We start from the raw sequence: 26,299 nt of genomic DNA on the forward strand, positions 1-26,299 counted from the left end.
GAAATCTTGCCATCTACAACAACATGGATGGACCTAGAGAGTATTGTGCTAAGCAGGGTAAGTCAGACAGAGAAAGACAAATGTCATATGATTCCACTTACATGTGGAATCTAAAGAACAAAATAAACAAACAAAACAGAAACAAACTTATGGATTCAGAAAACATTTGATGTTTGCAAGATGGGAGTGGGGTTGGGGAGTGGGTAAAAAAGGAGAAGGGATTAAAGAAGTACAAAGTAGTCATGGGGGTGTAAATTATAGTGTAAGGAATATAGTCAATAATATTGTAATTATGTATGGTGTCAAATGGGTAATAGATTTATTGAGGTGATCATTTCATAAGTTATAGAAGTGTCTAATCACTGTGTTATATACCTGAAACTAATATAATATTGTATGTCAACTATAATCGAATAATAAAAAAGTTATTTAAAAAAGCCTTTTGGTCACATTTTCTCCTGATACCAGCATAATACTTAGAAGAGATAAGTCAACTAAGACTGGTAAAATGTCAAAATGTATGTGCTCTAGAGGCATAGAAGTAATTTACAATATAAAAATTTCATTTTCCATATTCACCCCTCCCTTTTTTTTTTGCAATTCAGTCTTGCTAAATCAGTGTGGTTCATTGAAGCTCAGAATTTCTTGACTTCTAAAATTAACTTAGGCTTCTATGCTTGTGGCAGGGCTTTGAGCTCATGGTAGAGATCCACACAGTGATTTGGATTATGCTAGAAGCTGTGGAGCTACTCTCTTCAGCTTGTGGTTATGAAACATATTATACTTTGGGCAGGGACAAAAGTATGGGTTTCTCTCTGTGTCTCTGTCTGTGTCTGTATCTCTGTCTCTCTCGCTGTCAAGTCTTTCTAAAGAATTCTAGTGTATTAGATTCATTCAAAAAACTTCCCTGGAAGACATACAGTTAGTCCAAAAGAATTTTATGTTCTGAATTATCAACTTATATTTGGAAAGAATCATAAAGATAATCTATTCCAACCACTCCCCTGATTCCTGACTCTCCTCTGCAACATTCCCACCAAATGATCATGCAGTCATATACTCTTGCTTAAGCTCTTTTAGACATCCCACTTCTACTTATGTTGAAATAAAAATCTGTTACCTGGAACTTTTCACTCACTAGTGTTATTTCCTTGGGGCCATACAAAAATTTTAATCCATGATGAACCTTCATATATTTGAAAATAATTCTTATTGTCTCCTTGTAGGTCCCCCCACTCCCCCCACCCAGTTAAACTGTGGCACTTTCTACAGACTTGAAATTTTTTGGGTCCACATACCATCATAATCTGTCTCTTGTGAAGGTATGCTAGCTTATCCACATGCCAGAACTGAATAAGTATGCAGAGTATGGGCTAACCAGCACAAAATGAGTAGTATAAAAATAAAATTCCTAACAACTATATTTTTAAAGCAGACTAAAATTGAATTTATTGGAAGCCACATCCTGCAACTCCTGTGTTTCTATTTCTTGCCTGCTTAAATTCCTCTCCTAGCTACCTCTCTTTGGAAAGTGCTCTTTACATATTCATCTTCAATCTCCACATAGCAACTAAAATTTTAGGGCTCTTTTAGTCCTTATTCTCTTTGAAGAGTCGGCTATCTTCTAATCATCCTTTCTTTTTGAAACTTTAATTTTCCTTAGTTATCAGAATATTTATTATACAGGATTTCCTTATATATTCCAATATCTTAGTTAATTTTCTTCTTCAACCTATTACATGCAACAGGCTCAGTTCTTGTACCTCTGCTTCTGCTAGCTCTGTACTTTCTCCTTTGGGGAGCTTATTTACTCTATAGCTTCAATTGTTACCTCTATTGGGCTGACTCTAGACCTCTCTCAAGTGAAAAGTGTTATTGTTTGTCCCTTTAAACAAATCAATTGTTCCTTCCCTGTCTCAGAAACTAGCTCTTAGTTTGTTATTAATTTTCTGTCACTCAGTTTCAAAGGTTACGGAGTCATTAATTGTTTTTCCTTTTTCTTACTCATATATAGACAATCATCAAGAAGTAGTGATTCTTCTTTGAAATATCTCATATCTAATCTTTATATTTGTTATTTTTCCATGACTTACTATTCCAAGCACCTCTTACCTAGATTTACTATCTACGATGTTTCTCCTTTTCAATCTATTTTGCACAATCACATTTAATTTTTTTTAATGCAACCATATTTACTTGACTGTCCTTCACAAATACCCCCAAAAGCTTCCAGTCACCTGATGAGTATAATATAAATTCCAGATTTGTGTTTCAAATCCCTTTGGAATCTTCTAACCTTCCTTTTCAAAATTATACCCCAGAATCCTTCTTATGAACCTGCTGCAACAATAAAATCTCCTACTTCTCAGAGAGCAGTCTTTAATCTCATTGCTTTTCTTCTGCTTTTTCTACTTCATCAGAATATCAACATCTTATCCATCTTTTGTGACATGTCACATACCATCATTCCCTTCACCATGAAGGTATCCCCTTTACCTTCTTATTCCAAGAGGCTGATAACTCCTGCGATATTGTCCATCTAAGCTACATTTTGAAACTTAGGTTTCATTTTTTAAAAAATTATTATATTATATCACTACATATATTATAAGCTATTTGATTGTCGGGACTCTGACTTATATTTTTCTGTATATCCCTTATTGTTAGAAAAGTGCTTTGTAAACCATATAAAGTTATGGTAATGTTTTGTTATTTTGTTACAAAATATTGTAAGAGATACAATATTTGTCAAAGAAAATTATTATACATTTATTTAATCAAAGTTTTATTTCAGAAAGTATCCAGTCTTTCTTAATTAAAGAATATAAGTATCAACTTATAAAATAGTTGAAAGCTGAGGTTTGTGGCTGAGAGCTTTAAAAATGATGAAACTTCTAAAGAGCAGAAACTCTGCCAATGTATAGATTAAACGGATTCTATAATTATGATCTATTTAAGAAATGGCTGAGATATGACTTGGATCTGGAGGATGGGAATCAGTTATCTTATGGGCTTTCCTTTTATTTACTCTTACTCTTCTACTTTTTGTTGTGCTTCCTTCCTTTACTTGCCTTTGCCCTTTTTTGAAGCTTCTACTTTTTTACCCTTGGCTTCTGGTTCTTTCTTTCCTTTAACTTTGTCCTTTACTTCATCATCTTTCTTGTTTTTGGCATCATTTTGTTTTGTATCTTTGTTCTTTTTTGCATCTCCCTTTTCTCTGTCTTGCTCTCTTTTATCTTCGGAATTCTCCTTCTTTACTTGAACTTCTTGTCCTTGTGGTAGCCCAGCCTCACTCTTCTTTACTTGAGCTTTTTGTCCTTGTATTCCTGACTCACTCCTCTCTGCTTGGGCTTCTGGTCCTTGTGGTATTCCCGACTCACTCCTCTCTACTTGGGCTTCTTGTCCTTGTGGTATTCCAGTTTCAGTCTCCTCTACATGGGCTTCTTGTTCTTGCGATATTCGGGCCTCACTCTTCTCTACTTGGGCTTCTTGTTCTTGTGGTATTCCAGTCTTACTCTTCTTTACTTGAGCTTCCTGTGTTTTTAGTATTCTGGTGTCACTCTCCTTTACCTTGACCTCCATTCCTATCTGGCCTTTCTCCAACTCAATGCCTTTTGCTTTGCTTTTTGACCCTGTTTTGTGCATTGATGTCAAGGACTCATGAGAATCTCTGAATAAGATTTCCTTCTTTAGTGTTTCCTTGTTTTCTTCTTGGCTACTCCTAGACTTTGTAGTGCCACTTTTTACAATCAGGGCTTTGGGAACTGATTTTTTTGCAAGTTCTCCATCCATGTAACCTGGAAATATAACTGAGCACACAACAAAAGTGCATGATTCAGATATCAAGTATTTTCTCTTTATTCTTACTTTTATCCCTGATACTGTTTTTTTTTGTCTAAAAACCAAAAAATCTTGTGATAACTTGAGTTTTTCCTGAAAATATAAAATGGTGGAACACTACACATAAAATTATAATAAGTATTGATAACATTCCAGACTTTTCAATGAAAGAAAAGATAAAATGTAGTATAAGTGAACTGGCATTTCTTCAGTTATTATGGTAGTAATAATGCTTTATAGCTAAATGAGGATGCATTCTGAAAAGAAATGAAATTTTTTTAAAGAAAAAATTGTGAAAATAAGCAGTAATTATTTCTTAAAATAGAAAAAAGAAACTCAAAATATGCTTTCCACATTAAATAAAAGCACATCTCATTATGCAAAAGTAATAATAGTACTAGCTGATAATTATTAGGTGCTTACCACATACCAGGCACTCACTGTTCTGAGAATGTTATATGTATTAACTCATTTAAACTTCATAACAACCATATAGAGTAAGTATTATTACTACCCTCATTTTACAGATGAAGAGACTGAGCCACAGAAAGTTTAAATGTATGTAAATATGGTCATGAAGTTAGTAGGTGGTGGAGCTGGGATTTGAACCTGAGTAGTCATACTCCAGAGATCAGTTTTAACCACTACCATATACTGTTTCTTGCAATACCTGCTAACTCATTTTGCAAAAATTTCAGGTCTCTATCATGTATAGGTAAATCAGCTCTGCTATGTTTCATTTCTGTGTTATCTAATAAACTTGAATTCATTAGCTTCTGCTATTTTTAAAATTTTAATTTTATTATTATTATTTTTTAGTGACTTAATTCCATGAATTAAGAATAAAAAGAATATCTATGCTACCAATGAGAATTGTGTGAATTCTTGCTATGGAGCAAAGGTATATCTTGCTTTGAAAAAAATCTAACATTTAATATTAATATAATAGAAAGAATACTGAACACCTGTGTTTACATTCCTGCTAGCAGGATTTATTTGGGTAAATCGGTTAATCCCCCAAAACCCATTCCTTATATTTAGTCTGCTATGCCCACTTTGAATTTAAGGATTCTAGACAAATAGTTTAAGGAGTATGGTTTTTAGAGACAGACTCATTCAAATCTTGGCTCCACACATAACCTGCTGTGTGATCTTGGAATAACTTCACTTTTTTATCTGTAAAATGGGAGTAATAGTAGTAGCTACTTCATAGAAGTATTATGAGGTTTAAATAATATTATCTAAGTAAATCACTCAGTACAGTGCATGGCACATTGAAAGTAGTCAATAAATTGGCTATTACTATAACTAAATGAGACAGTACAGGCAAAAATTCTCTAGAAATCATCAAGACAAGGCGTTTTAATTTATTTTATTTTTTTGTTTTTTAACTTTTTTAGATAAGGCATTTTTTAGTTCCAACAAAATAATTTAGAGGAATGGTTAATTGCATTACAGGAAGATTTCTTGCATAAAAGTTAATTATTTGGCTTTTTTAAATATCAAAAGCTTTTTAGTACATTTAGAGTTTGATGTTTGAGAAACCGACATACATATCAATGAATTTTATCAGTTGTAAAAAGTGAGACACATCTGTATTAGGTATGAAGGTAACCATAAATCAAAATGGATGTCATAGTTCAGTGTTTTCTCTTTGGTATTTTAAACTTTAGATACAAAAATAAAAATAACATTAGAAACCTTGCATTAATACTTTCTGAACCCTTTTGTGTATTTTCTTCCCTAGCGCTTGTTCGATAAGATATAGGTACTGACATTTTATTCTAGACAAATCCATTTCCAATTTTCTATTGAAAATCAGTGATACTATATCCAAAGCATTATTCTGCATTAAGAAAAACATTCCAGAATATTTTGATATCTGTCAGTATTACGGGTGAACACTTATTTTGTTTGGGGTGTTGTTGTGTGGTGTGGACAAGAGCTGTTTTTCCACTGAAGCTTCTAACTTTATAAAGTCTATGGAATGTATTCCTAAACAAACTGAATTTTATTAATATATGAATAATTTTTAGTGTTATCATTTCTTGGGCATAATTTGTTTTATGTTTACTACTGTGTATACTACTACATAACTCATTTTTAACCTAAATTTTTTAAATCAAAATTAAGTATTCTAGGATTTAATGAAACAATCAGTGTTTATTCTAATTATATTTTTCCTAGTTTTATAAAATTTTGAAGAATTTGATTCTTTCCCCTGCTTTACTGAAAAAAACCTTTAGTCACTTCTAATAGTATCTTCATACCATGATTTTACTGTTTTTACTGTATATTTTCTATCTTGAACTTAACAGAAATTAGGTTTGCTAGGATTTATTTTTCAGGAATCTAGCTATCCCATAAAGTGAAATTCGCTTTTATTTAAACTTTACATTGCAGAAGTTAAGGCATAAATCATTATCCCACCAAATTCTAAGCTTTTCTCTTCCTTCTACCAGATTTCTAGATGGTGCATAAATATTTCCTTTCCCTTGGACTTCACGAGCTCCACAATATAAACATTTGTAAACCCTGGCTGAATGTCCATTTTTTATAGACAGTAACCTGTATAACAAAATTCTAATATAATAAAAAAAAATTAATCAAGACCTTGGCGATCATTATAATGTATTTAGGCTCATTAAAAATTTTAAATTGAGGGAGGAGGTAGGGAGGGGTAAAGGGGGTCAAATATATGGTGACAGAAGGAAATTTAACTTTGGGCGGTGAACACACCCAGTGCAATATAACTAATGTCATCTCAATAATCTTATTAAAAAATTTTTAATTGGATTAAATTTGTTAAAGTGAAAGATATCAAGAAATAGCTATACATTAAAAATTCTAATTATATTTTACTTAAAATAATGTAGAAAATAGGTCATGGGCTTTATTAGGAAACTAATCATATTAGGTTCTTAATCCGGGGCTGTCAGGGAGAATGCAATCGGATCTAGACTTTATAAGATCTGTCAAGCATTAGAGAGATAAATCATTATAGTTCTCAGGCCACGAATCGACATTTAAGTAGATCATATATTTATTAGCTGGATGTGGAGGTGAGAAAAGAAGGGACTCAACTTGAGAGATGATGAATCTGATTTATCTTAAATCTTTCTTTGAATTATGAGTTAAACCTTAACCTCCTTGTACTAAAAATATGGGAAAAATATGTTTGAAATATTGTCAGTAAGAGTACATCTTTTAAAAGAAAAAAATTAAAAGATTAAACTGATTTTTTCTGGCAATTACAAACACATTTATTAAAATCTAGTTCACCTCCAGGAAGGGAATTGGCCTGCATTCTCTTCTCATAGCCCTCCTTGTTTTGTAAGGAAAACACACAGTCTTATCACCTTCCCCATGTGGGGAGAGAATTTGAGGGATGCATACACCTCATGACTGCTCTGAATGCATATTTTTTCTTGTGCTGTGAATCAAAAGAAAATAATTGTCCCTTTCAACTTTATTTCCTCTGCCCCAATCATTAAACTATCTAGTGTAAACTGAGAAAGAAGAGTGAGGCTTAAATATGATTAAATATAAAAATATATTTTTGCATCCATCAGGGTTTAGAATATTTGAGATGCTTGAAATGTATCTCGCTACATTTAAGTCTTACTTGCTTCTTTGGTTATATATTTACAGAGTTTTAAAAATTACTTTTCTATTTTGTTTCATATGATTTCCTTGAAGAGCTGAGCCATTCATCCTGATACAGAGAAATCTAAATTTAGAAAACAGTTAAAAGCCAAACATCAGTTTAAACGGGTTGTTTTCTATTTTTAACTTTTTTTGTGTACATTGATTTAATTTATAGCTTCTCTAGTAAATGCATATTTGTATTTACAAACATTTGATTTATAGATAATGTTTCAGGACTAATCACAAAAAATGACATTTGTGGTTCAATATAGGATGCAATGTGTTGATATGGAAGGCATTTTTATTTCAGAAATAAGAAGTCTTGGGTTTACATCCTGACATTACTGTTTACCAGCTCTTTAATTCTAGGCAAATGTCTGAGCCAGTTTCCTGATCTGTAAAGTGGGGCATAATAATAGCTATCAGACAGGGCTATGGTAAGAATCAGAGTTACTATTTTTGAAAATGTCTAGCACAGAGCACAGTATATAGTAGGTGCTCAAGATCTACTACCTTTCAAAGGTATTTTGAAGGCAACAGAAAGTAGATAAGGTTTTGTTCTTAATTTTTTTTCTATTAATATTATTTAGAGGGCCTTCACTTATAACTAAAAAAGAGTTCTAAATTACCAGTAAAAAACTAATGGAATTCAGAAACCGATCTTTCTTTCATTGTATTTTGCTGGGAGTCAGTGAGGCGACTTTTTTTTTTTTTCCAGAGCCTAGAAGATGACCAGAGATTGACACCCTTTTGTATGAACTTCCTTTCCTCTACAACAATCTCTTTAAAAAATGACATTTAAAATGACTTTAGAAGCACAAGTATCTGTTTTGGGAGTAGAAACAGCCAGGTCAGAAAATAACTATAAACAACGTAAAGTATCACAGTCGAGAATAGATTAGGAACTTACCCACAGGAGATAATACTAAAAACAAAAAAATGAAAGAAAGAGCAGTGAGAATTTTCTAACTCAAGGAGAACCCAGGTCCCAATGATAACCTTTGTAGGTGAATGCAGAAACAGGGCCTCCAGGGCGTGAGTGTTAAAACCCTCTGTTTCAGCCTCATGAGTGCTGCTGGTCAAAGCTCTACATCCTACTCTACAGAGAAGGTTATCTTTAAAATATCATTTAGTTACTGCAGAGGATTGAATCCATGGGTAATATTCATTACAAGGAAACTGGCTTTCTTGTGGTAGAATAGCTATGAATATGTTACCCATAATCTTTGGTATTAAATAACCACAATCAAATACAAGACTGCTATATTTTGTTACAAAAAGAAAATAGATGAGAGAATCAAAGTACGGGAAAATCATTTATTTAAGAAATATTGACTACTTTACAGTAGAAAAACTTGGAATATGAAAATTTTGGGACCAAAACCTCAAAGGTCTTAGACACAGGACAGGTAAGGTAAAGAAATGATTCACTTACCGATTTTTCCAGAGCTGTCAACTGAAAGAGACAAAGACAAACACATTAGTAGGCTTTCCTTTCTTCTCTATCCCCTAAGACTCTACACTGGATAGCATCTGTGTCATGAACAACCGAGTTTCATGTATTTAAATGTGGGAAACTTCTACTTCTCATCCCCCTCCTCTTGGCCTGCTGTAGTTTAAAAAGAATTTGTGATTAGCCATTTAAATTTTTTTTTTATTGAAATATATTTGACATACAACATTGTGAAAATTTAAGGTGTACAATATGTTAACTTGATACATTTATGTATTGTAATACAATTGCCAGTATATAGATAATTAGCACCTCTATCATGTTATATAATAATTCTTTCTTTTTTTGTGGTTGTGGTCATAAATTCTAATCTCAGAAAGTTTGATGATTATAATACAATATTGTTGTCCATATTCACTATACTATGCATTAGATCTGTAGGGCTTATTTATTATTTGCTGTAAGTTAGTACCTGTAAATAATATCTGTCCTATCCCACCCCCTTAAATGCCTGGAACTACCATTCTACACTCTGTTTTTATAAGTTTGGCTTTTTTAGGTTCCACGTATAAATGATACCATGCAGTATGACTTGTCTTCCTCTGTCTGACTTGTTTGCTTAGCATAATATGCTCAGGGTCCATCTATGTTGTCACAAATTTCAGGATGTCCACCTTTCTCATAGATGAATAATATGTCATTATGTATATATATGTATATATATACTTATATATATGTATAGCATATATAGAAAGACATCTGATATATATCCATCTATATATATATATACATCCATATATACACCAATATATATCTCTTTATATACCACTATATATATCATCTATATGTATCTCATCTCTCTCTCTCTATATATATATAGCTACATATCTCTGTCTATATCAACTATATCTATATCTGTATCTGTATCTAATCATATCTTATTGATCCTTTTATCAATCTGTATGGACTTTTAGGTTGTTTCCATATCTTAGCTGTTGTGAATAATACTGTAATAAATAAGGGAGTTCATAGATCTCTTTGATACCTTGTTTTCACTTCTTTTGGGTATATACCCAGAAGGAAATTGCTGCTTCACTTGGTAGGTCTGTTTTTAATTTTTGAGGAAACTCAATATTGCTTTCCTTAGTGGCTGAATCAATTTACATTCCCACCAACGGTGTACGAGTGTTTTATTTTTTGCACATGTTCTCTTACACTTGTTATTTCTATGTTCTTGATCACCACTCTAAATGGTGTGATGTGATATCTCATTGTGGTTTGATTTGCTTTTCCCTGATGATTAGTGATGTTGAGCATCTTTTCATGTGCCTGTTGTCCACTTGGATGCCTTCTTTGGAAAATGTCTCTTCAATTCCTCTGCCTATTTGTTAATTGAATTGTTTGTTTTTTGTTATTGAGTCGTATGACTTATTCATATTTTTTGAATATTAACCCTTTATTTAATACTGGCTTGTGAAAAATTTCTCTCATTTTAAGATTACGTTTTCATTTTGTTGTTTCTTTACCGTACAAAAACTTTTAAGTGTTATGTAGTCCCACTTACTTATTTTTGCTTTTATTGTTTGTGCTTTTGATGTCATACCCAGAAAATCAATGTTAAGGAGCTTCTCCCTTATGTTTCCTTTTAGGAGGTTTTGGTATTAGGTCTTATGTTTAAGTCTTTGATTCATTCTAATTTTTCGTAAGTGGTGTAAGATAAGGGGTTCAAATTTTTTTGTTCCGCACGATGTATTTATCCAGTTTTCCATCTTTTGTTGATGAGACTATCCTTTTCCCATTGAGTTTTCTTGGCTCCCTTCTTGAACTAATATTAGTTGACCATACCCGTGGAGGTTTAATTCTGGGATCTCTATTCTGTTCCATTGGTCTCCATGTCTATTTTTATGCCAGTCCCATACTGTTTTGATTACTATAGCTTTGTAGTATAGTTGAAAATCAGGAAATGTGATACCTCTTGTTCTGTTCTTTTTCCTCTTGATTACTTTGGCTATTTAGGTTCTTTTGTGGTTCCATACAAATTTTAGGACTTTTTTTCTATTTCTTTGAAATACCACTGGTTTTTAAAAGGAGATTGCACAGAATTGATAGATGGCTTTGGGTAGTATGGACATTTCAATAATCTTGATTCTTCCAATACATAAACATGAGATGTTTTTCCATTTGTGTCTTCTTTGATTTTTTTCAGCAAAGTCCTGTACAGATTTTTCATTGTACAGATCTTTCACTTCTTTGGTTAATTTTATTCCTAGATATTTTATTGTTTTTGATGCTATTGTGAATGAGATAGTTTTCTTTTGTTCCTTTTCAGATGTTTCATTATTAGTGTATAGAAATGCAATTGATTGCTGTATGTTGATTTTATATCCTGCAACTTTACTGAAATTGTTGATTAGTTCCAATAGTTTTTTGGTTGTATCTTTGGGATTTTCCATATATAAAATGATATTACCTACATCAGTGGCAATTTTACTCCTTTTTTTTTCTTTTCTAAATGCCTTTTACTTCTTTGTCTTGCATAATTACCTAGCTAGTACTTTCAGTATTATTGAATAAGGGTGGTGAAAGTAGGCATCACTGTCTTGTTCCTGATCTTAGATGAAAGCTTCTATTTTTCTCCGTTGAATATAATCTTGGCTATGGGTATGTTGTATAGGACCTTTATTATGTTCAGGCATATTCCTGTATACCCAGACTGTCCAGTTTTTTTGAGCATGAAAGGATTTTGTGTTTTGTCAAGTGCTTCTTATACATCTCTTGAGATGATCATATGATTTTTATCTTTTATTGTATAAAGTGATGTGTTGCATTTATTAATTTGTATTATGTTAACCAGCCTTCTATTCCAGGGATAAATTGTGCTTGGTCATGGTGTATAATCATTTTAATGTGTTCTTGCATTCAGTTTGAAATATTTTATTTTGAATTTTTACTTCTTATTCATTTGAGGTATTAGTCTATAGTTTTCTTTTCTTGTAGTGTCCTTATTTGGCTTTGTCATTAGGGTAATTCTGGCCTCATAGAACGAGTTTGGAAGTGTTTGGTCTTCAGATTTTTGGAAGAGTTTGTAAGGAATTTGCATTAGTTCTTCTATAAATGCATGGTAGCAGTGAAGCCCTCTAGTCTGGAGGTTTTCTGTTTTGGGGGGTTTTAGATTACTGGTTCAATTTCTTTATTCGTTATTGGTTTGTTCAGGTTTCCTATTTCTTCCTGATTCAGTCTTGATAGGTTTTATGTTTTCTAGGAATGTTTTAATTTCTTGTAAGTTGTTTAATTTGTTGGCATATAACTGTCCTATGTATTTCTGTACTATGAGTTGTAATATCTTTTTCATTTCTAGGTTTAAATATTTAAGTCTTTTTTTTCATAATCTAGCTACAGCTTTGTCGATTTTTCTCTGTCTTTTTAAAAAATCTTAGTTTTGTTGATCTTAGTTTTGTTGACCCTATCTGTTGTGTTTCTTGTCTTTATTTCATTTATTTTGACTTTGATCTCTGATCCCGTATTCTGCTAACTTTGGATTTGTTTTTCTTTTTCTAGTTTCTTGTGGTGTAGTTAGGCTGTTTACTTGAGATCTTTCTAATTTCTTCATATATGAATTTTTCAACATAATTTCCCTCTCAAAAATTGCTTTTATTGCATTTCATAAGTTTTGATATGTTATATTTCTGTTTTAATTTGTTTCAAGATAATTTATAATTTTTCTTTTGATTTCTTCTTTGACCCATTGGTTGTTCAACAGTATGTTGTTTAATGTCCACATATTTGTAGATTTTTTAGCTTTCCTCTTATTATTGATATATATTTTCATACCATTAAGGTCAAAAAAGATATTTGGTATGATTTCAATCTTCTTAAATTTGCTAAGATTTGACTTGTGTCCTATCAAATGATCTTTCTTGGAGAATGTTTCATGTGCACATGAGAAGACTGTATATTCTGTTGCTGTTGCATGGAATGTTCTATATATGTCTGTTAAGTTCATTTAGTCTAAAGTTGGTTCAATTCCCTATTTCCTTGTTAATTTTTTGTCTAAATAATCTCTCTATTGCTGACAGTGGAGTATTGAAATCCCCTGATACTGTCTTCTTGTTTGTTTCTCCCTCCAGATCTGTTAGTATTTACATAATATATATAGGTGCTCCAGTGTTGGGTGTGTACATATTTATGATTGTTTTATTTTCTTGATGTGTTGACCCCTTTATCATTATATAATGACCTTCTTTGTCTCTTGTTACTGTTTTTGTCTTAAAGTCTGTTTCAACTGACGTTAGTATGGCTAGCTCTATTTTCTTTCGGTTTCCACTTGCACGTGGTATTGTCTTTCATCCCTTCACTTTGAGCCTCTGTATCTTTAGAGCTGAAATGAGTCTCCTGTGGGCAGGATATAGGTGAGTCTTGTGCCACTCTAGGACTTTTGATTGATACATTTAATCCATTTATATTTAGAGTGATTATTAATATGTAAGGAGTTACTACTGCCATCGTATGTGTTGTTGTTGTTGTTGTTGTTTTTTTTTGTAGCTATTGTTCCTTTTCCCATTTGTTTCTGCCTACCTTTGGTAGTTGGTAGTTTACTATGGTGAAATGCTTGGTGTCCTCTTTTTCTTTTTTTTGTAAATATGCTCTAGATTTTTGCCTCGTTATCATGAGGCTTACACAAAACATCTAGTGAAACAGTTTATTTAATGCCGATAGCAACTTATTTTCATTCACCTGTAAAGACTCTTCCCTTTACTCCTTCTCTTTTATATTCTTGATACCACTATCTCTTTTTATGCTGTGAATTTGCTAACAAATTATAGAAGCTATAGTTATTTTTAAGCTCTTTAATTTTTAAACTGTAATTAAGTAGTTCACACACCATTCTAATATAGAGTTATTGCTTTTTAATTCTGTTTATTTTTTACATTTACCATAGTGTTTTATTTTCATGTTTTTATGTTGTTGATTAACATTTTTTATTTCAGTCTGAAGAACTCCTTTCTGCATTTCTTATAAGGCAGGTGTAGTGGTGGTGAACTCTCTCAGCTTTTGTTTTTCTGGGAAAGCCTTTATTTTTCCTTCACATTTAAAGAATAATTGCTGGATAAAGTATTCTCGGCTAGCAACTTTAATCGTTTAACCCTTTGAAAATATCAAAATATCGTTTCACTTTCTCCTGGCTTGTAGAGTTTCTGCTGATAGCTTAATGGGGGTTGCTTGTAGGTTACTTTTTGTTGTTGTTCCTTTGTCTTTAAGGTAATTTTTCTATCATTGTTTTTTGACAGTTTTGTTATCATCTGTATTTTCACATTGAGGTTGTCCTATTAGCTTCATGAACTTGTATGTTCAATTCCTTCCCAGCATTTGGGAAGTTCTTAGCTATTATTTCTTTAAATAACCTCTCTTCCCTATTCCCCCTCTTTTCTTCTGGTATACCAGTTATTTTTATATTTGCCTTTCTGATTTAGCTACTGTGGGGTTTCTTCATTTTTAAAAAATCTAAGTTCACTGTCATTTTGTAACTGAATTATTTCTATATTCTTATCCTTCAATTAATTTACTCTTTCTTCCATTTGGTCTGCCCTTTACCTGCACTCTATTGCATCCTTCATCTATCTCATCTATGAATTCTTTACTTCTAGATTTTTTTTTTTTTTATAATTTCAGTCTCTTAGGAAAAGAACTTTCTGCTCACTGATTTTACTTCCGAGTTTGCTGATTTTTTTTCCTGAATTTTCTTGTAGTTCATTGCATTTCTTCATAATAGATATTTGAATTTGTTATCAGTTAGAACACAATATTCCTTAGGATTTGGTTGCTGAAGAATTATCATTTTCTTTTTTGTGATACCTATCGCCTTGACTTTTCATAGTGTTTGATGAGATGTGCTTTTGCTTTTGCGTTTGAAGTAGTAGACACAACCTTAGTTAAGAATTTATATTTAGTTTCTTAAAATTCGGTCTGGCAATTGGAAACCTTTTAAATATATATTGCAAAAGGAGGTGCTATAACTCTCTTTTGTGGTTTCTCTTCCAGGAGCTGTCTCTGAGGGCGGCACTTGGGAACACACACACGGAGCTATCAGCAGAGTGGGTGGGAGGAGAGGTATGGCTTAGCACCTCTGGCTTTGAGGGATGCCCATAGGCTGTTTGGGCGATACTTGATTGGGGCACTCCCAGAGGTTTTTGGACTGATCTGCTGATCTCCTGCTGATCTCTGAAGCAGATAACAGGAAATGCTCTTTGATATGTTTGTCTGCTTCTTTCCCTTCTCATTCCCCCAAGTTCTGAAAGTTCCTCCTCAGATATCCAGGTGCTGCTGTAGAGAAATGGGTCCCCCGGCTGCAACTTGCACAACTGGGGCATCCAGTTGGCCACCGACCATGTTTACTTTTCACCTTCTCTGCAGAAGAGATTGCCTCTGCACTGCCAAAGCCCATTGCCTTGCAGTGTAACCCTGGGGAGATGGATGACTTGGCGAGTTCCTTCCTCTGCTCTGTCTCAAAACTCATCTCTATCCAACCCCAATGGCATACTGGATGTTCCCACAAATTCTCTGTTGGCTGTGGATATCTGTCTAATTTTGCACTCTCTGGTTTCCATTATTCCTGATTACAGGGATTGGGGGTGGGGCAGGCTCATTACTTCCTTGGATCTGCTGCCCTCACCAAAGTTTTATCTGCCCACTTTTGGATGTTCAGGTGGGTAGAAATTCTCAGGTGTCTTATTATAATGTGCGGAGACATTAGACATCAGTTATGATGTTTAATCAAAGAGGAGAGATAAAAGAAACAACTCATCCTGCCATGAAGCCAACATCACTGTGATTAGCCAATTTAAATTGTCTTTTCATTAATTACTAGCAATTTTGTCCAGAGTTTCAAGATTAAAATATGTAAAATAAGGGATATATAATGGTCTTGTTTAGAAGATGTGTATCACCACTATTCACTGATGTTATTTTATGAAATATTTAAGGTATATTTCTTGCCAGGTTTTGAAATGTGGATATATCCCTTATGTTGATGTTACTTGGTACGCCTGTTATTAAAAAGCACAATATAATAAGAAAGCATGGAATTGTGAGAAACACAATATCCAGGATTATGTTTACCAGGGATGAAAACGGATATTTAAACTCTAGAGCAGGGGTGGCAAAATACAGCCCATGGAACAAATCCAGCCTGCCACCTATTTTTGAATGTCTGTGAGTTAAGGATGAATATTACATTTTTAAATAGTTAAAAAATAAGAATAATATTTTGTAATACATGAAACTCAAGAAATTCAAATTTCAGTGCTACAAATAATGTCTTATTGGGACACACCCATGCGCTTTCTTTTACATATTGCCTTTTAAGAGCTTTTGTGTGAAAACGACAGGATTGAACACTTGTGACAGAGACCTTATGGCTTGCAATGTTTAAAATATTTATTACCTTGCCCTCCACAGAAGAGTTTGTCCACCTCTGCCCTAAAGGAAACTAAAGTACTAGAAATAGATTAGGAACTTACTAGCAAGTACTTCCCTACTCCTATTCCCCTAACTCTTTCTTCTAAGCTACCATCAAGACCCCTAGCAGGATCAATGCTGTAGCAGGACAGCAGATTCCTCAGTGTGTTATAAGAATCCAGTAATGCTCACCACCTTTATAACTCTCATTATGATCAAAGTTACTGTCATCTCTCTAATGACTCTCTCTTCTTTCACCCTTGCCTTCCCATCAATCCCAATAGAATGGGCACAGGGATCCTTTCAAAGTTCCTGTCAGATCAGGTAACTCTCCTTTTTAAGATCCACCTATGACTCCTCATATCTTGCTTGAGCCAAAGTCAAAGTCATCAAAGTGCCTTTCAAAGGAAGACCCTAGAAGATTTATTTCCCTATAACTCTTTGATAGCTTCTTTTCACCTTATGTCTCATTCTGCTCCAGCCTCACTTGTTTTCCCTCAGACAGTCAGAAAACATTTCTACTTCAGAGTGGTTTACTCATTGTCCTCTTTGCCTGAAATATTCTCCCCTCAGATATCTACATAGCTCTTTCACCACTTTCATGTTCTAAATAGTAGTTCTATCAATTGCTGAGAATGGGGTGTTGAATTTCCCAGCTATAATTCTGAGTTTTCCTATTTCTCTTTTTAGTTCTATCAATTTTCTTTTCTGTGAATTTTGAAGCTCTGTTATTTAGTACTTACATGCTTGGGATTCATATGTCTTCTTGGTGTATTAATTGTTTTTTCGAATCATTATGCAATGTCCTTCCTTTGTCCCTGGTAAATTTTTGCTCTGAGGTCTACTTAATGTGATATTAATATAATGACTCCTGTTTATTTTTTAAATAATGCTTTTATTGTTTTTATTTTTCATCTTTTTACTTTCATTGTTAAATTTAAAGTGAGTTTCTTTTAGATAGTATATAGTCAGGTCATATTTTTTTAAATCTACTCTGCTAATTTTTTTAAAGGCGTTATTTTTTAGATAAGTTTTAGATTCATGGTAATGTTAAAAGGAAGCTATAGAGATTTTTCCATGTATGCCTGTCTGTCCCCCACCCCCTGGCCCCATGTATAGCTTCTCCAATTATCAGCATTCCCCACCAGAGTGGTACATTTGTTACAATTGATGAACCTATACTGACTCATCACAATCATCCAAAGACCGTAGTTTTACATTATTGTTCACTCTTGGTGCTGTACATTCTATGGGTTTGACAAATGTATAATTACATGTATCCATCATTATAGTATCATAAACAGTATTATCACTGGCTTGAAAATCATCTGTGTTAGGCCTATTCATTCCTCCTTACCAGCTGATTCTACTCCTGCAACCACTGATCTTTTTACTGTCTCCATAGTTTTGTCTTGTAAGTATGTCATATAGTTGGAATCATATAGTATGTAGGCTTTTAAGATTGGCTTCTTTGACTTAGTAATATACATTTAAGTTTCTTCCCTGTCTTTTCATGACTCGATAGCTCAGTTCTTTTAGCATGAAATATTATTTCATTTTCTGGATGTACCACAGTTTTTTTATCCATTTACCTATTGAAGGCAGATTGGTTCTTTCCAAGTTTTAGCAATATGAGTAAAGCTGCTATAAACATCTATCTATGTGTAGGTTTTGTGTAGACATTAAGTTTTCAGTGTCTTTAGGTGAATACCAAGGAACACAAATGCTCGACTGTATAGTAAGAGTATGTTTAGTTTTATAAGAGATGGTGAAACTGTCCTCCAAAGTGGCTATGTCATTTTGCATTCCTAGTAGCATTGAATGAGAATTCCTGTTGCTCCATTTCTTTACCTGCTTTTGGTGTTGTCAGTGTTCTGGGTTTTGGCCATTCTAATAGGGATTTAGTGGTATCTCATTTTTATTTTAATTTGTACTTCCTTGATGATCTATGATGTAGAGCATCTTTCCACATGCTTCATTTCCATCAATATATCTTCTTTGGTGAAGGGCTTGTTAAGGTCTTTGGCCAATTTTTAGTTGTTTGTTTCATTATTGTTGACTTTAAGAGCTTATCATCTATCTATTTATCATCTATCTATCTATCTATCTATCTATCTATCTATCTATCTATATCTATATTTCATCTTTTAAAGTAAGCTTTATATTTTTTCCAGCTTTATTGAAATATAATAGACATTCAGTCACTCATATTTACAATGTACAATTCAATGAGTTTTTTCAATTATAGTTGGCATACAATAATATATTAGTTTCAGTTGTACAGCAGTGATTAGAAATCTATATAACTCACAAAGTGATCATCCCACTCAATCTAGTACCCCTCTCCCCCTTACATATTTATTACATTATTAACTATTTTCCTTATGCTATACTTTATATCTCCATGTCTATTTTGTAACTATCCATTTGTACTTCACAATCTCTTTCTCCTTTTTCACTATCCCCCCAAATCTCTCCCATCTAGTAGCCCTCAAAATATTCTCTGTTGCTTATTTTGTTCTTTAGATTACACATGTATGTGAAATCATGTGATATTTGTCTTTATCTGACTTATTTCATTCAGCGCAATACCCTCTAGGTCCATCAAGGCAATATCTTTTCCATCCTCTAACTTTTAGTCTCTGTATGTGTTTTAATCTGAAGTGAGTCTCTTGTAGGCAGTATATGTAGGGGTCTTATTTACTTATCCATTCAGCCACTCTGTCTTTTGGTTGGAGCACTTAATTCTTTTCCATTCGAGGTACTTATTGATAGGAATGTAGTTACTATCATTTTTTATTCTTGTTTTTAATACATGCTTTTTTTTTTTTCCCTTAAAGAAGTCCCTCCAACATTTCCTGGTGTTTATGAATTCCTTTAGCTTATTTTTGTCTGGGAAGCTCTTTATCTGTCTTTCAACTCTACATGATAGCTTTGCTGGATAAAGTATTCTTGGTTGTAGATCCTGGATTTTCATCATGTTGGATATTTTGTGCCACGCCCTTCTGTCCTGCATGGTTTCTTTTGAGAAATCAGCTGCCAGTATTATGGGTGCTCCCTTGTAGGTAACTAACTGTTTTTCTCTTGCTGCTTTGAAGATTCTCTCTTTGTATTTAACCTTTCGAATTTTAATTAAGATGTATCTTGGTGTGGGCTTCATTGGGTTCCTGGTTTTTGAGGCTCTCTGAGTTTTCTGGGGTTTTATGTCTATATCCTTCCTCAGGTGAGGGAAGTTTTTCATTATTATTTCTTCAAATATCTCTTCAATGTCTTATTTTCCTTCAGATCCCCTATGACTTGGATATTTTTACATTTAACTGCGTCCCATATGCTCCTTAAATTATTATTATAGTCTTGACTTCTTTTTTCTTACCATTCTGATTGAGTGTCTTTGGCTTCCCCATCCTCTATATCAGTGGTTCTATCCTCTTCTTTATCCACTCTGTTTATTCCATTTAATATACTTTTTATCTCAGATACTGTGTGCTTCATTTCTGACTAGTTTGCTTTTATAATTTCCATTTTCATTTTTATTTATTTTTATCTCTTTGTTAAAGTTCTCACTGAATTCACCTACACTTCCCCTAAGTTCATGGAACATATTTATAACCAGTATTTTGAACTCTGCATCTGATATACTGTTTGACTCCATTATTCCTAATCTCTGTTCTGTTCTCTCATATGGTTTCTACTTCTTTGTCTTCCCATTTTGGCTGCCTTACTGTGACAGTTTGTATGTACTAAGCAAAGCTTCTAAGTCTCCTGGTCTTATTAGTGTAGCTTTGTGTAGTAAGTGTCCAGTGGCACAGTCTTGAGAGGGGTTCAGCTGCAGGCCAAGTTTGGCTCCAGCCTGTGACCCTCTGGGGCCACCTGTTAAGATTCAGCAAGCAATCCACAGATGTTGTATTTATAGTTGCCTCAAGGAACCACACCGGAAACCAAGGCTAGTTGCCACCAGTGTGAGTCTTGGCGCTGTTCAGCGAGTAGCACCGGATTCACCGAGGACACAATTGAATGTGGCTTGGATGGGACTGTGAGTTGGGGGAGGCCAAGTTTCAGGGAATCCTCTGGGTGGAGCAACCTCTGTTATTGAGTTTGATGAGATCTCAGCTATGGCGGTGCTGTGTCTGCACACTGGGAGGGGAAGAGGCTCAAAAGAGGAATAATGGATAGTATTGGCACTTCTGCCTAGGAGAGAGCCTCACTTCCAGCCCTCTCTCTGACAACTCGGTGTGCTCCTATAAGTCCCTGATGCCCTCCATGCAGTGATCTGGTGCTGGTGTTCAGAGCCAGAAGGTCTGACACTGCAAAAGTCTGCTCACAGACACATTCCCTTTAAGAGGCGTCTGCAGCTGCTGGCTACTGCTGCTCTGGCCTCTGTCCTACTCAGCTGCTGGCAACCAGACAGCCTCGTGTTATGCCCCATCCTACCTTCTGCCATTGCAGGGTGATTTCTTAATTCTCTCTCTAGTTGTAGGGCTTGTTCTTCTAGATCCCAGGTGATTTTCCATGATGTTTGCTCCATGTTTCTGTCAAAACTTTGATTTGGTCACAAGAGGGATGAACAAAGGCTCTATCATCTATGCCATTTTTTTCTCACCTCTCAAAAGTTATCTATGTATTTTGAATTACAGTCCTTTAGTAGATGTCTCTTTTGTAAATATATCCTTCCAGTCATTGCTTATCTTCTAATTCTCTTTATAGTGTCTTTTGCAGAGCAGAAGCTTTTAATTTAAATGAAGTTCAACTTATTGATCATTTCTTTTATGAATCATGCCCTTGGAGTTGTATCTAAAAAGTCATTGCCATACTCAAGTTCAGCCAAATTTTCTCTTATGTTATCTTCTAGATATCATATTTATGTTTGTGATCCATTTTGAGTTATTTTTGTGAAGGTGTAAGGTCTGGGTCTAGATTAATTTTTTTTGCAAGTGGGTGTCAGTTGTTTCAACATCATTTTTTGAAAAAACTATCTTTGTTTAATTGTTGAAAAGACTATTTTTGCTCCATTGTATTGTCTTTGTTCTTTTGTCAAAGATTAATTGACTATATCTATGTGAGACTTTCTGAACTATCTATTCTATTCCAGTGATCTATTTGTCTATTCTTTCACCAATACTACACTGTCTAGATTACTGTAGCTTTATATGTGTCTTGAATTTAAGTTATGTCAGTCTTCCAAGTTTGTTCTTCTCTTTCAATTCTGTATTGGCTATTCTGTGTTTTTTTGCCTCTTCCTATAAACTTTAGAATTGGTGTCACTATATGCAAAATACCTTGCTGGGATTTTATTGGGATTGTATAGAGTATCTCTATTAAGTTGGGAAGACATGACATCATGACAATTTTGAGTCTTCCTACCTATGAACATGAAACACTTTTCCATTTATTTAGTTCTTCTTTGATTTTGTTAATAAAAAGAAGAATACTTTACCAAAAAGATTGAAAATGTAAGAAAGAACCAAATAGATATTCTGGAGCTGAAGAACTCAATAAAAGAGATGAATGAAATAGCGAGCTTAAGAAATAAAGCTGACCATATGGAGGAAGACAGAAATCCGGAAATGACACAGGTGGAAGAAGAGAGAGAGACTTGAGAGTAAAAAAAATAAAAATAAAAATCTCTACAAGAACTATCTGACTCCATCAGAAAAAACGATATAAGAATAATGGGTATATTAGAAGGAGAAGAGAGGGAGAAGAAAACAGAGAGCCTATTCAAACAAATAGTCAAACCTATGGAAAGAAATGGATCCTCAAATCCAAGAAGCAAACAGAGCACCTAATAATCTCAATTCAATAAGGCCTTCTCCAAGGCGTATTATATTAAAACTGTCAAAAATTAATGACAAAGAAAAAATTTTCAAGGCAGACAGGAAAAAGAAGATGGTAACCTATAAAGGAAAACTCATTAGTTTATCATCAAATTTTTCATCAGAAACTCTATAAACTAGGAGGGAGTGGAATCAAATATTCGAACTGTCGCAAGAGAAATTACAAGTCAAGAATAATATTCAGCAAAGCTTTTCTTTAGATATGAAGGAGAAATAAAGACCTTTTTAGACATATAGGAGCTGAGCGAATTTCAACCGCAAAGCTTGCATTATAGGAAATATTGGAGTTATTCTACCTGAAACAAAAAGACAAAAAGATACAAAACAATGAGTAATATGACTAATAGAGAGACAGAAGCAGGACTTGCAACCCTTATTCAGAATAGGGTATTATACACTTAAATGTTAAAGGAGGTAAAAACATTAAAAAAAAACAATGACGATAGCTGCTGTAACTTGAAAATGAACTCATAGCATAAATAAGAACAATTTGAGACAACAAAAATAGAATAGGCGGGAGGATAAAGGTCTGAATTTGCTAAAGGGAATGGAGATAAGATGCATGCATAAGAAAAAGAACAACTGTATATTAGAAACTTCCTTTTACCTAAACTTAATGGTAATCATACACACAAAATCTAGAACTGAGATACATAACATAAAAAAAGAGGGAACAGAGGAAAAAAAAATCATAGAATACTACTAAACCAAAACAACAGACAGAAACACAGGGCAAAGAAACAATGGAGACACTGAGCTACCAGAAAACAAAATATAAACTGGCTACAGGAAAATCTCAGATATCAATAATCATCCTGAATGTAAATGGACTGAACTCCCCAATAAAAAGGCACAGAATAGAAGATCGGATCAAAAATCAAAGATTTGTTAATATTTGTTTTTTAATTGGTACATTTATTTCAATGGTTTTTTTAAAAAAATGAAAACAAATAAATTTTTACAGTGACATGCAAGTCCCAATTCAAATTATTCGAGAAAGGGAAGTCAGAAAAGGCTTCCAAACTACTGCTCCTAACCCTTTTCTCAGCGCAGAGCTGGTGGTCCAGGGTCAGACATGATAAACCTTATGAAGGAGAGGGCAGACATCAACCTGTTTCATCGTCAACTTGATTTGAGTGAGTGTTTCCTTGTTTATATTGTGCAGTCTGTCCCTCCTTATATTCTCACTTTATTTTTTCCACTTTATATCTTTTGGAATTTCGTTTTGTGACCCTAAGACTTCTGATTGAAATATTAAATTTTAGTGGGTTATTTCCAAGGTCTTTTCTGTAATAAGACTCCAACATTTTTTTTCCAGTATTGTGTTCTTTTTGTTTCTCTTCTGTAAACTAATTCTCTAAACAAATGAGCAATTTTTTTCTCTGTCCTTGCCATATAGTTTCCTGTTTCTGTGGGCTTTTGATTTATCAAAACCAAAACCAAAACAGAAAACAAACAAATAAGAAAAAACCCTAAATCCCCAAATTATTGTAAATTTAAGGGAATACCAGAAAACATGGAGGAAAAGAGATGGAAAATAATCTGACTCTGTAGATTCAGAGTTGTCAGATGTCAGAAGTGCCAGTGCAAATAAAGGAACTGAGATGTAATGGAGGACCAGAGGAAAGTGAGAGACAACTGAAACTTACCAGCTGCTACTGGACCAATTGCTAAAAAAGAAAATAAAAGGAATTATTGTATTTCTAAATAATGTACTTAATTCTCATTGAAAATCCACTTGGAACATCACAAAAGGGACTTTCTGGAAACATTTAATTCTATACAAATATGCTATCTATTATTATTAAGTCTGCTTTAATAACCTAAATATCTAGGGCATTTTGGAAGGCTTATATGATGAGTTTTATGAATAAAAATCACTTTTTCTAAAGAAATAATTATTTTTAACATTCTTAATCTTCAGGAGACTGGTTACCAGTTAAAGTTTAATAACTTAAGTTTCCTCTTCATTTTTTTTTCTCTTTCAACATTCTCTCTTCCTTTCAAAACTGTACAACTGTCAGCTCTCTTTTTGCAGCACAGCAAGTTTATTTATAATTATAAATTTAAAAACTATTGTCATAATTTTTGCATTTTTTTTCTTTCTGATAATCTCTGGGATTTAACCAGAATTCTAAATTTGACTTAAAAAATAGCATGTGTAAACCATTTAACCCCTGTAAGACAAGGGTTCTTGCAGCTCTTTTAAGGTATAGAACAAGGCAGAGCAAGGACCGATTATAATGACAAATGAGAAATCCCAATTTCCCAAACCTCTTTTATATTCCTAAGTCTTTCATGGTAGATATTTTTAGAGAGGGCAAAATGGAGTTGAGTTTAGTCCCGCTTCCTTTTTTTTTTTTTTTCAATTTTTGTGAGAATTTAAAACTCTTCAAGATCTATCAAAGTTTATTTAAATTTGCTTTTATTTTTATTCCTGTTTTAATCTCTAATCTTATAAAGTCTCTGTTCTATTCTTTACTTTCCATTATATTATTTTTCTATGTCCATCACTTAGTTTACTTATTCCTGCCTTATTTCAAAAATATCTGAGCTGAAGTTTTTATTACTTTACAAATTTTTTTTATGACAAGGCCATATTATGTCTGTCATCTTTATCCTTTATCAATAGATTTTTCACTTAAAATCAATAATTTTAAGAAATGCAGAAAAATTTGAAAACAAGAGATAGGGAAATATGTCATTTAGGTTTTACATTAATAGCAGTGGTTACAGCCAATCAAAGCAAGGGACATGAACCCGGTGGGAGGCCAAAGGACCCTAGAATTGCCAATTAAACAGCATATTGGTGGGTTTGACCAATAACTCTAATCAACCTAACACAATTTTTAAGCTTCCAAAAATTCAATTACTATAGTGGGAGAGGAAAAGAATTCCTGAGACTACTGTCTCTCCTAAGAAGGAAGTTGCAATGAAATCCGATAAATCAACCCTTCTGTTGTTTTTGTCCAGTAGCTTAGGCCTAAAAGGCAAAGCGGAGACACCAGTATACCCACAACTTCAACTGCAGGTAACAGGAGTGGTGGGGGATGGCATGCAGTAATTATTATTGTTTTGATATTAAGAGTTAATATTTGAGATATTAGTTTCTGATTGGATCGAATCTTAATTTCACATAATTGTTATAGATGAACATTATTTATGAGTAATGAACTAATCATGACTGTAACAACTGTTACTACAATAAGTTAAAGATTTATTTTTTGCTCACAGGTCATTTTAAAAAGAGTTAAAATATAGCCATTATATAAAAATGTTTGGCTTTGTTTGTGTGGTGGAGGGAATTTGAAAAGCTGTTGAAAGATAGGCAGCTGGCAAATTTATACAGAAAATTTTATTCAAGTCAAAGTCATACTTCCACCTAGTGTCTTGAACAGAATTTGTCTTAATGCTAGTACTGCTAAAAATGGTAAGAATGGACCAATGTTTCATTATTTGTTAAAAATACTCAGCTCTCTCATAACACTTAAAGTGATTGCACTGGCTAATGTTAAGTTAGAAGAAGCTCTTTATGACCGGCAAATCGAGTACTTCAAAATCCTGTATCAAAAATATAAAAATGGATTTTCTCTGGAGGTGTTACCTTGAAAGAGTAACAAACAAGCTCTTTTTGAATAATAAAGTTGGTGAGGTTATCAATCTATAGTAACTAAAACATGAAAAATTTAAATCTATTTTAGGAGAGATAGGAAGTATGTATATATGTTTCTAAGGATATTGGAAAAAAAGAATTCCATAGTTATTGGCAATTTTTGAATAAGTGTTTCTCATGGAAATCTTCAACTGAAAAATATGCTAAAGTCAACCAATGAAGCATAGTAAGTGGAAGGAATCAGATATTGCCAAATTTGAATTAAGTTTTCATCATTTTACTGTCTTCCCTGTTTTGGCTGAGAGACTTGATTTCTCTGTTCCCTTCTCTTCATCTTCAGATTTCCCTGGTGGCTTGATTTGTTGTTGATAAAATACTTAAACTGTCACCAGTTTATTTTCTCTTCTCTTTTTTTTTTTGTCCACCTGGAGGCATTTATATTTTCTACTAATTTAT

At 33.4% G+C, this 26,299-nt stretch overlaps 1 protein-coding gene across 1 annotated transcript in view; it reads right to left on the reverse strand.

Annotated features, from left to right (window-relative positions):
* Positions 1-3,063: 3,063 nt before the first annotated feature.
* The window catches only part of TSBP1 (testis expressed basic protein 1), a 78,417-nt gene continuing 55,181 nt past the window's right edge, over positions 3,064-26,299 (reverse strand). The window contains exons 16-19 of the mRNA XM_036235078.1: positions 23,880-23,900; positions 8,924-8,944; positions 8,399-8,413; positions 3,064-3,809 (exon numbers count right to left, since the gene is read on the reverse strand). Coding sequence (XP_036090971.1) covers positions 3,064-3,809; positions 8,399-8,413; positions 8,924-8,944; positions 23,880-23,900 — 803 coding nt within the window. The remainder of the gene's footprint in view (positions 3,810-8,398; positions 8,414-8,923; positions 8,945-23,879; positions 23,901-26,299) is intronic.

Source organism: Rousettus aegyptiacus, unplaced genomic scaffold, assembly GCF_014176215.1.
Source record: "Rousettus aegyptiacus isolate mRouAeg1 unplaced genomic scaffold, mRouAeg1.p scaffold_m13_p_1, whole genome shotgun sequence".
Taxonomy (NCBI): Eukaryota; Metazoa; Chordata; class Mammalia; order Chiroptera; family Pteropodidae; genus Rousettus; species Rousettus aegyptiacus.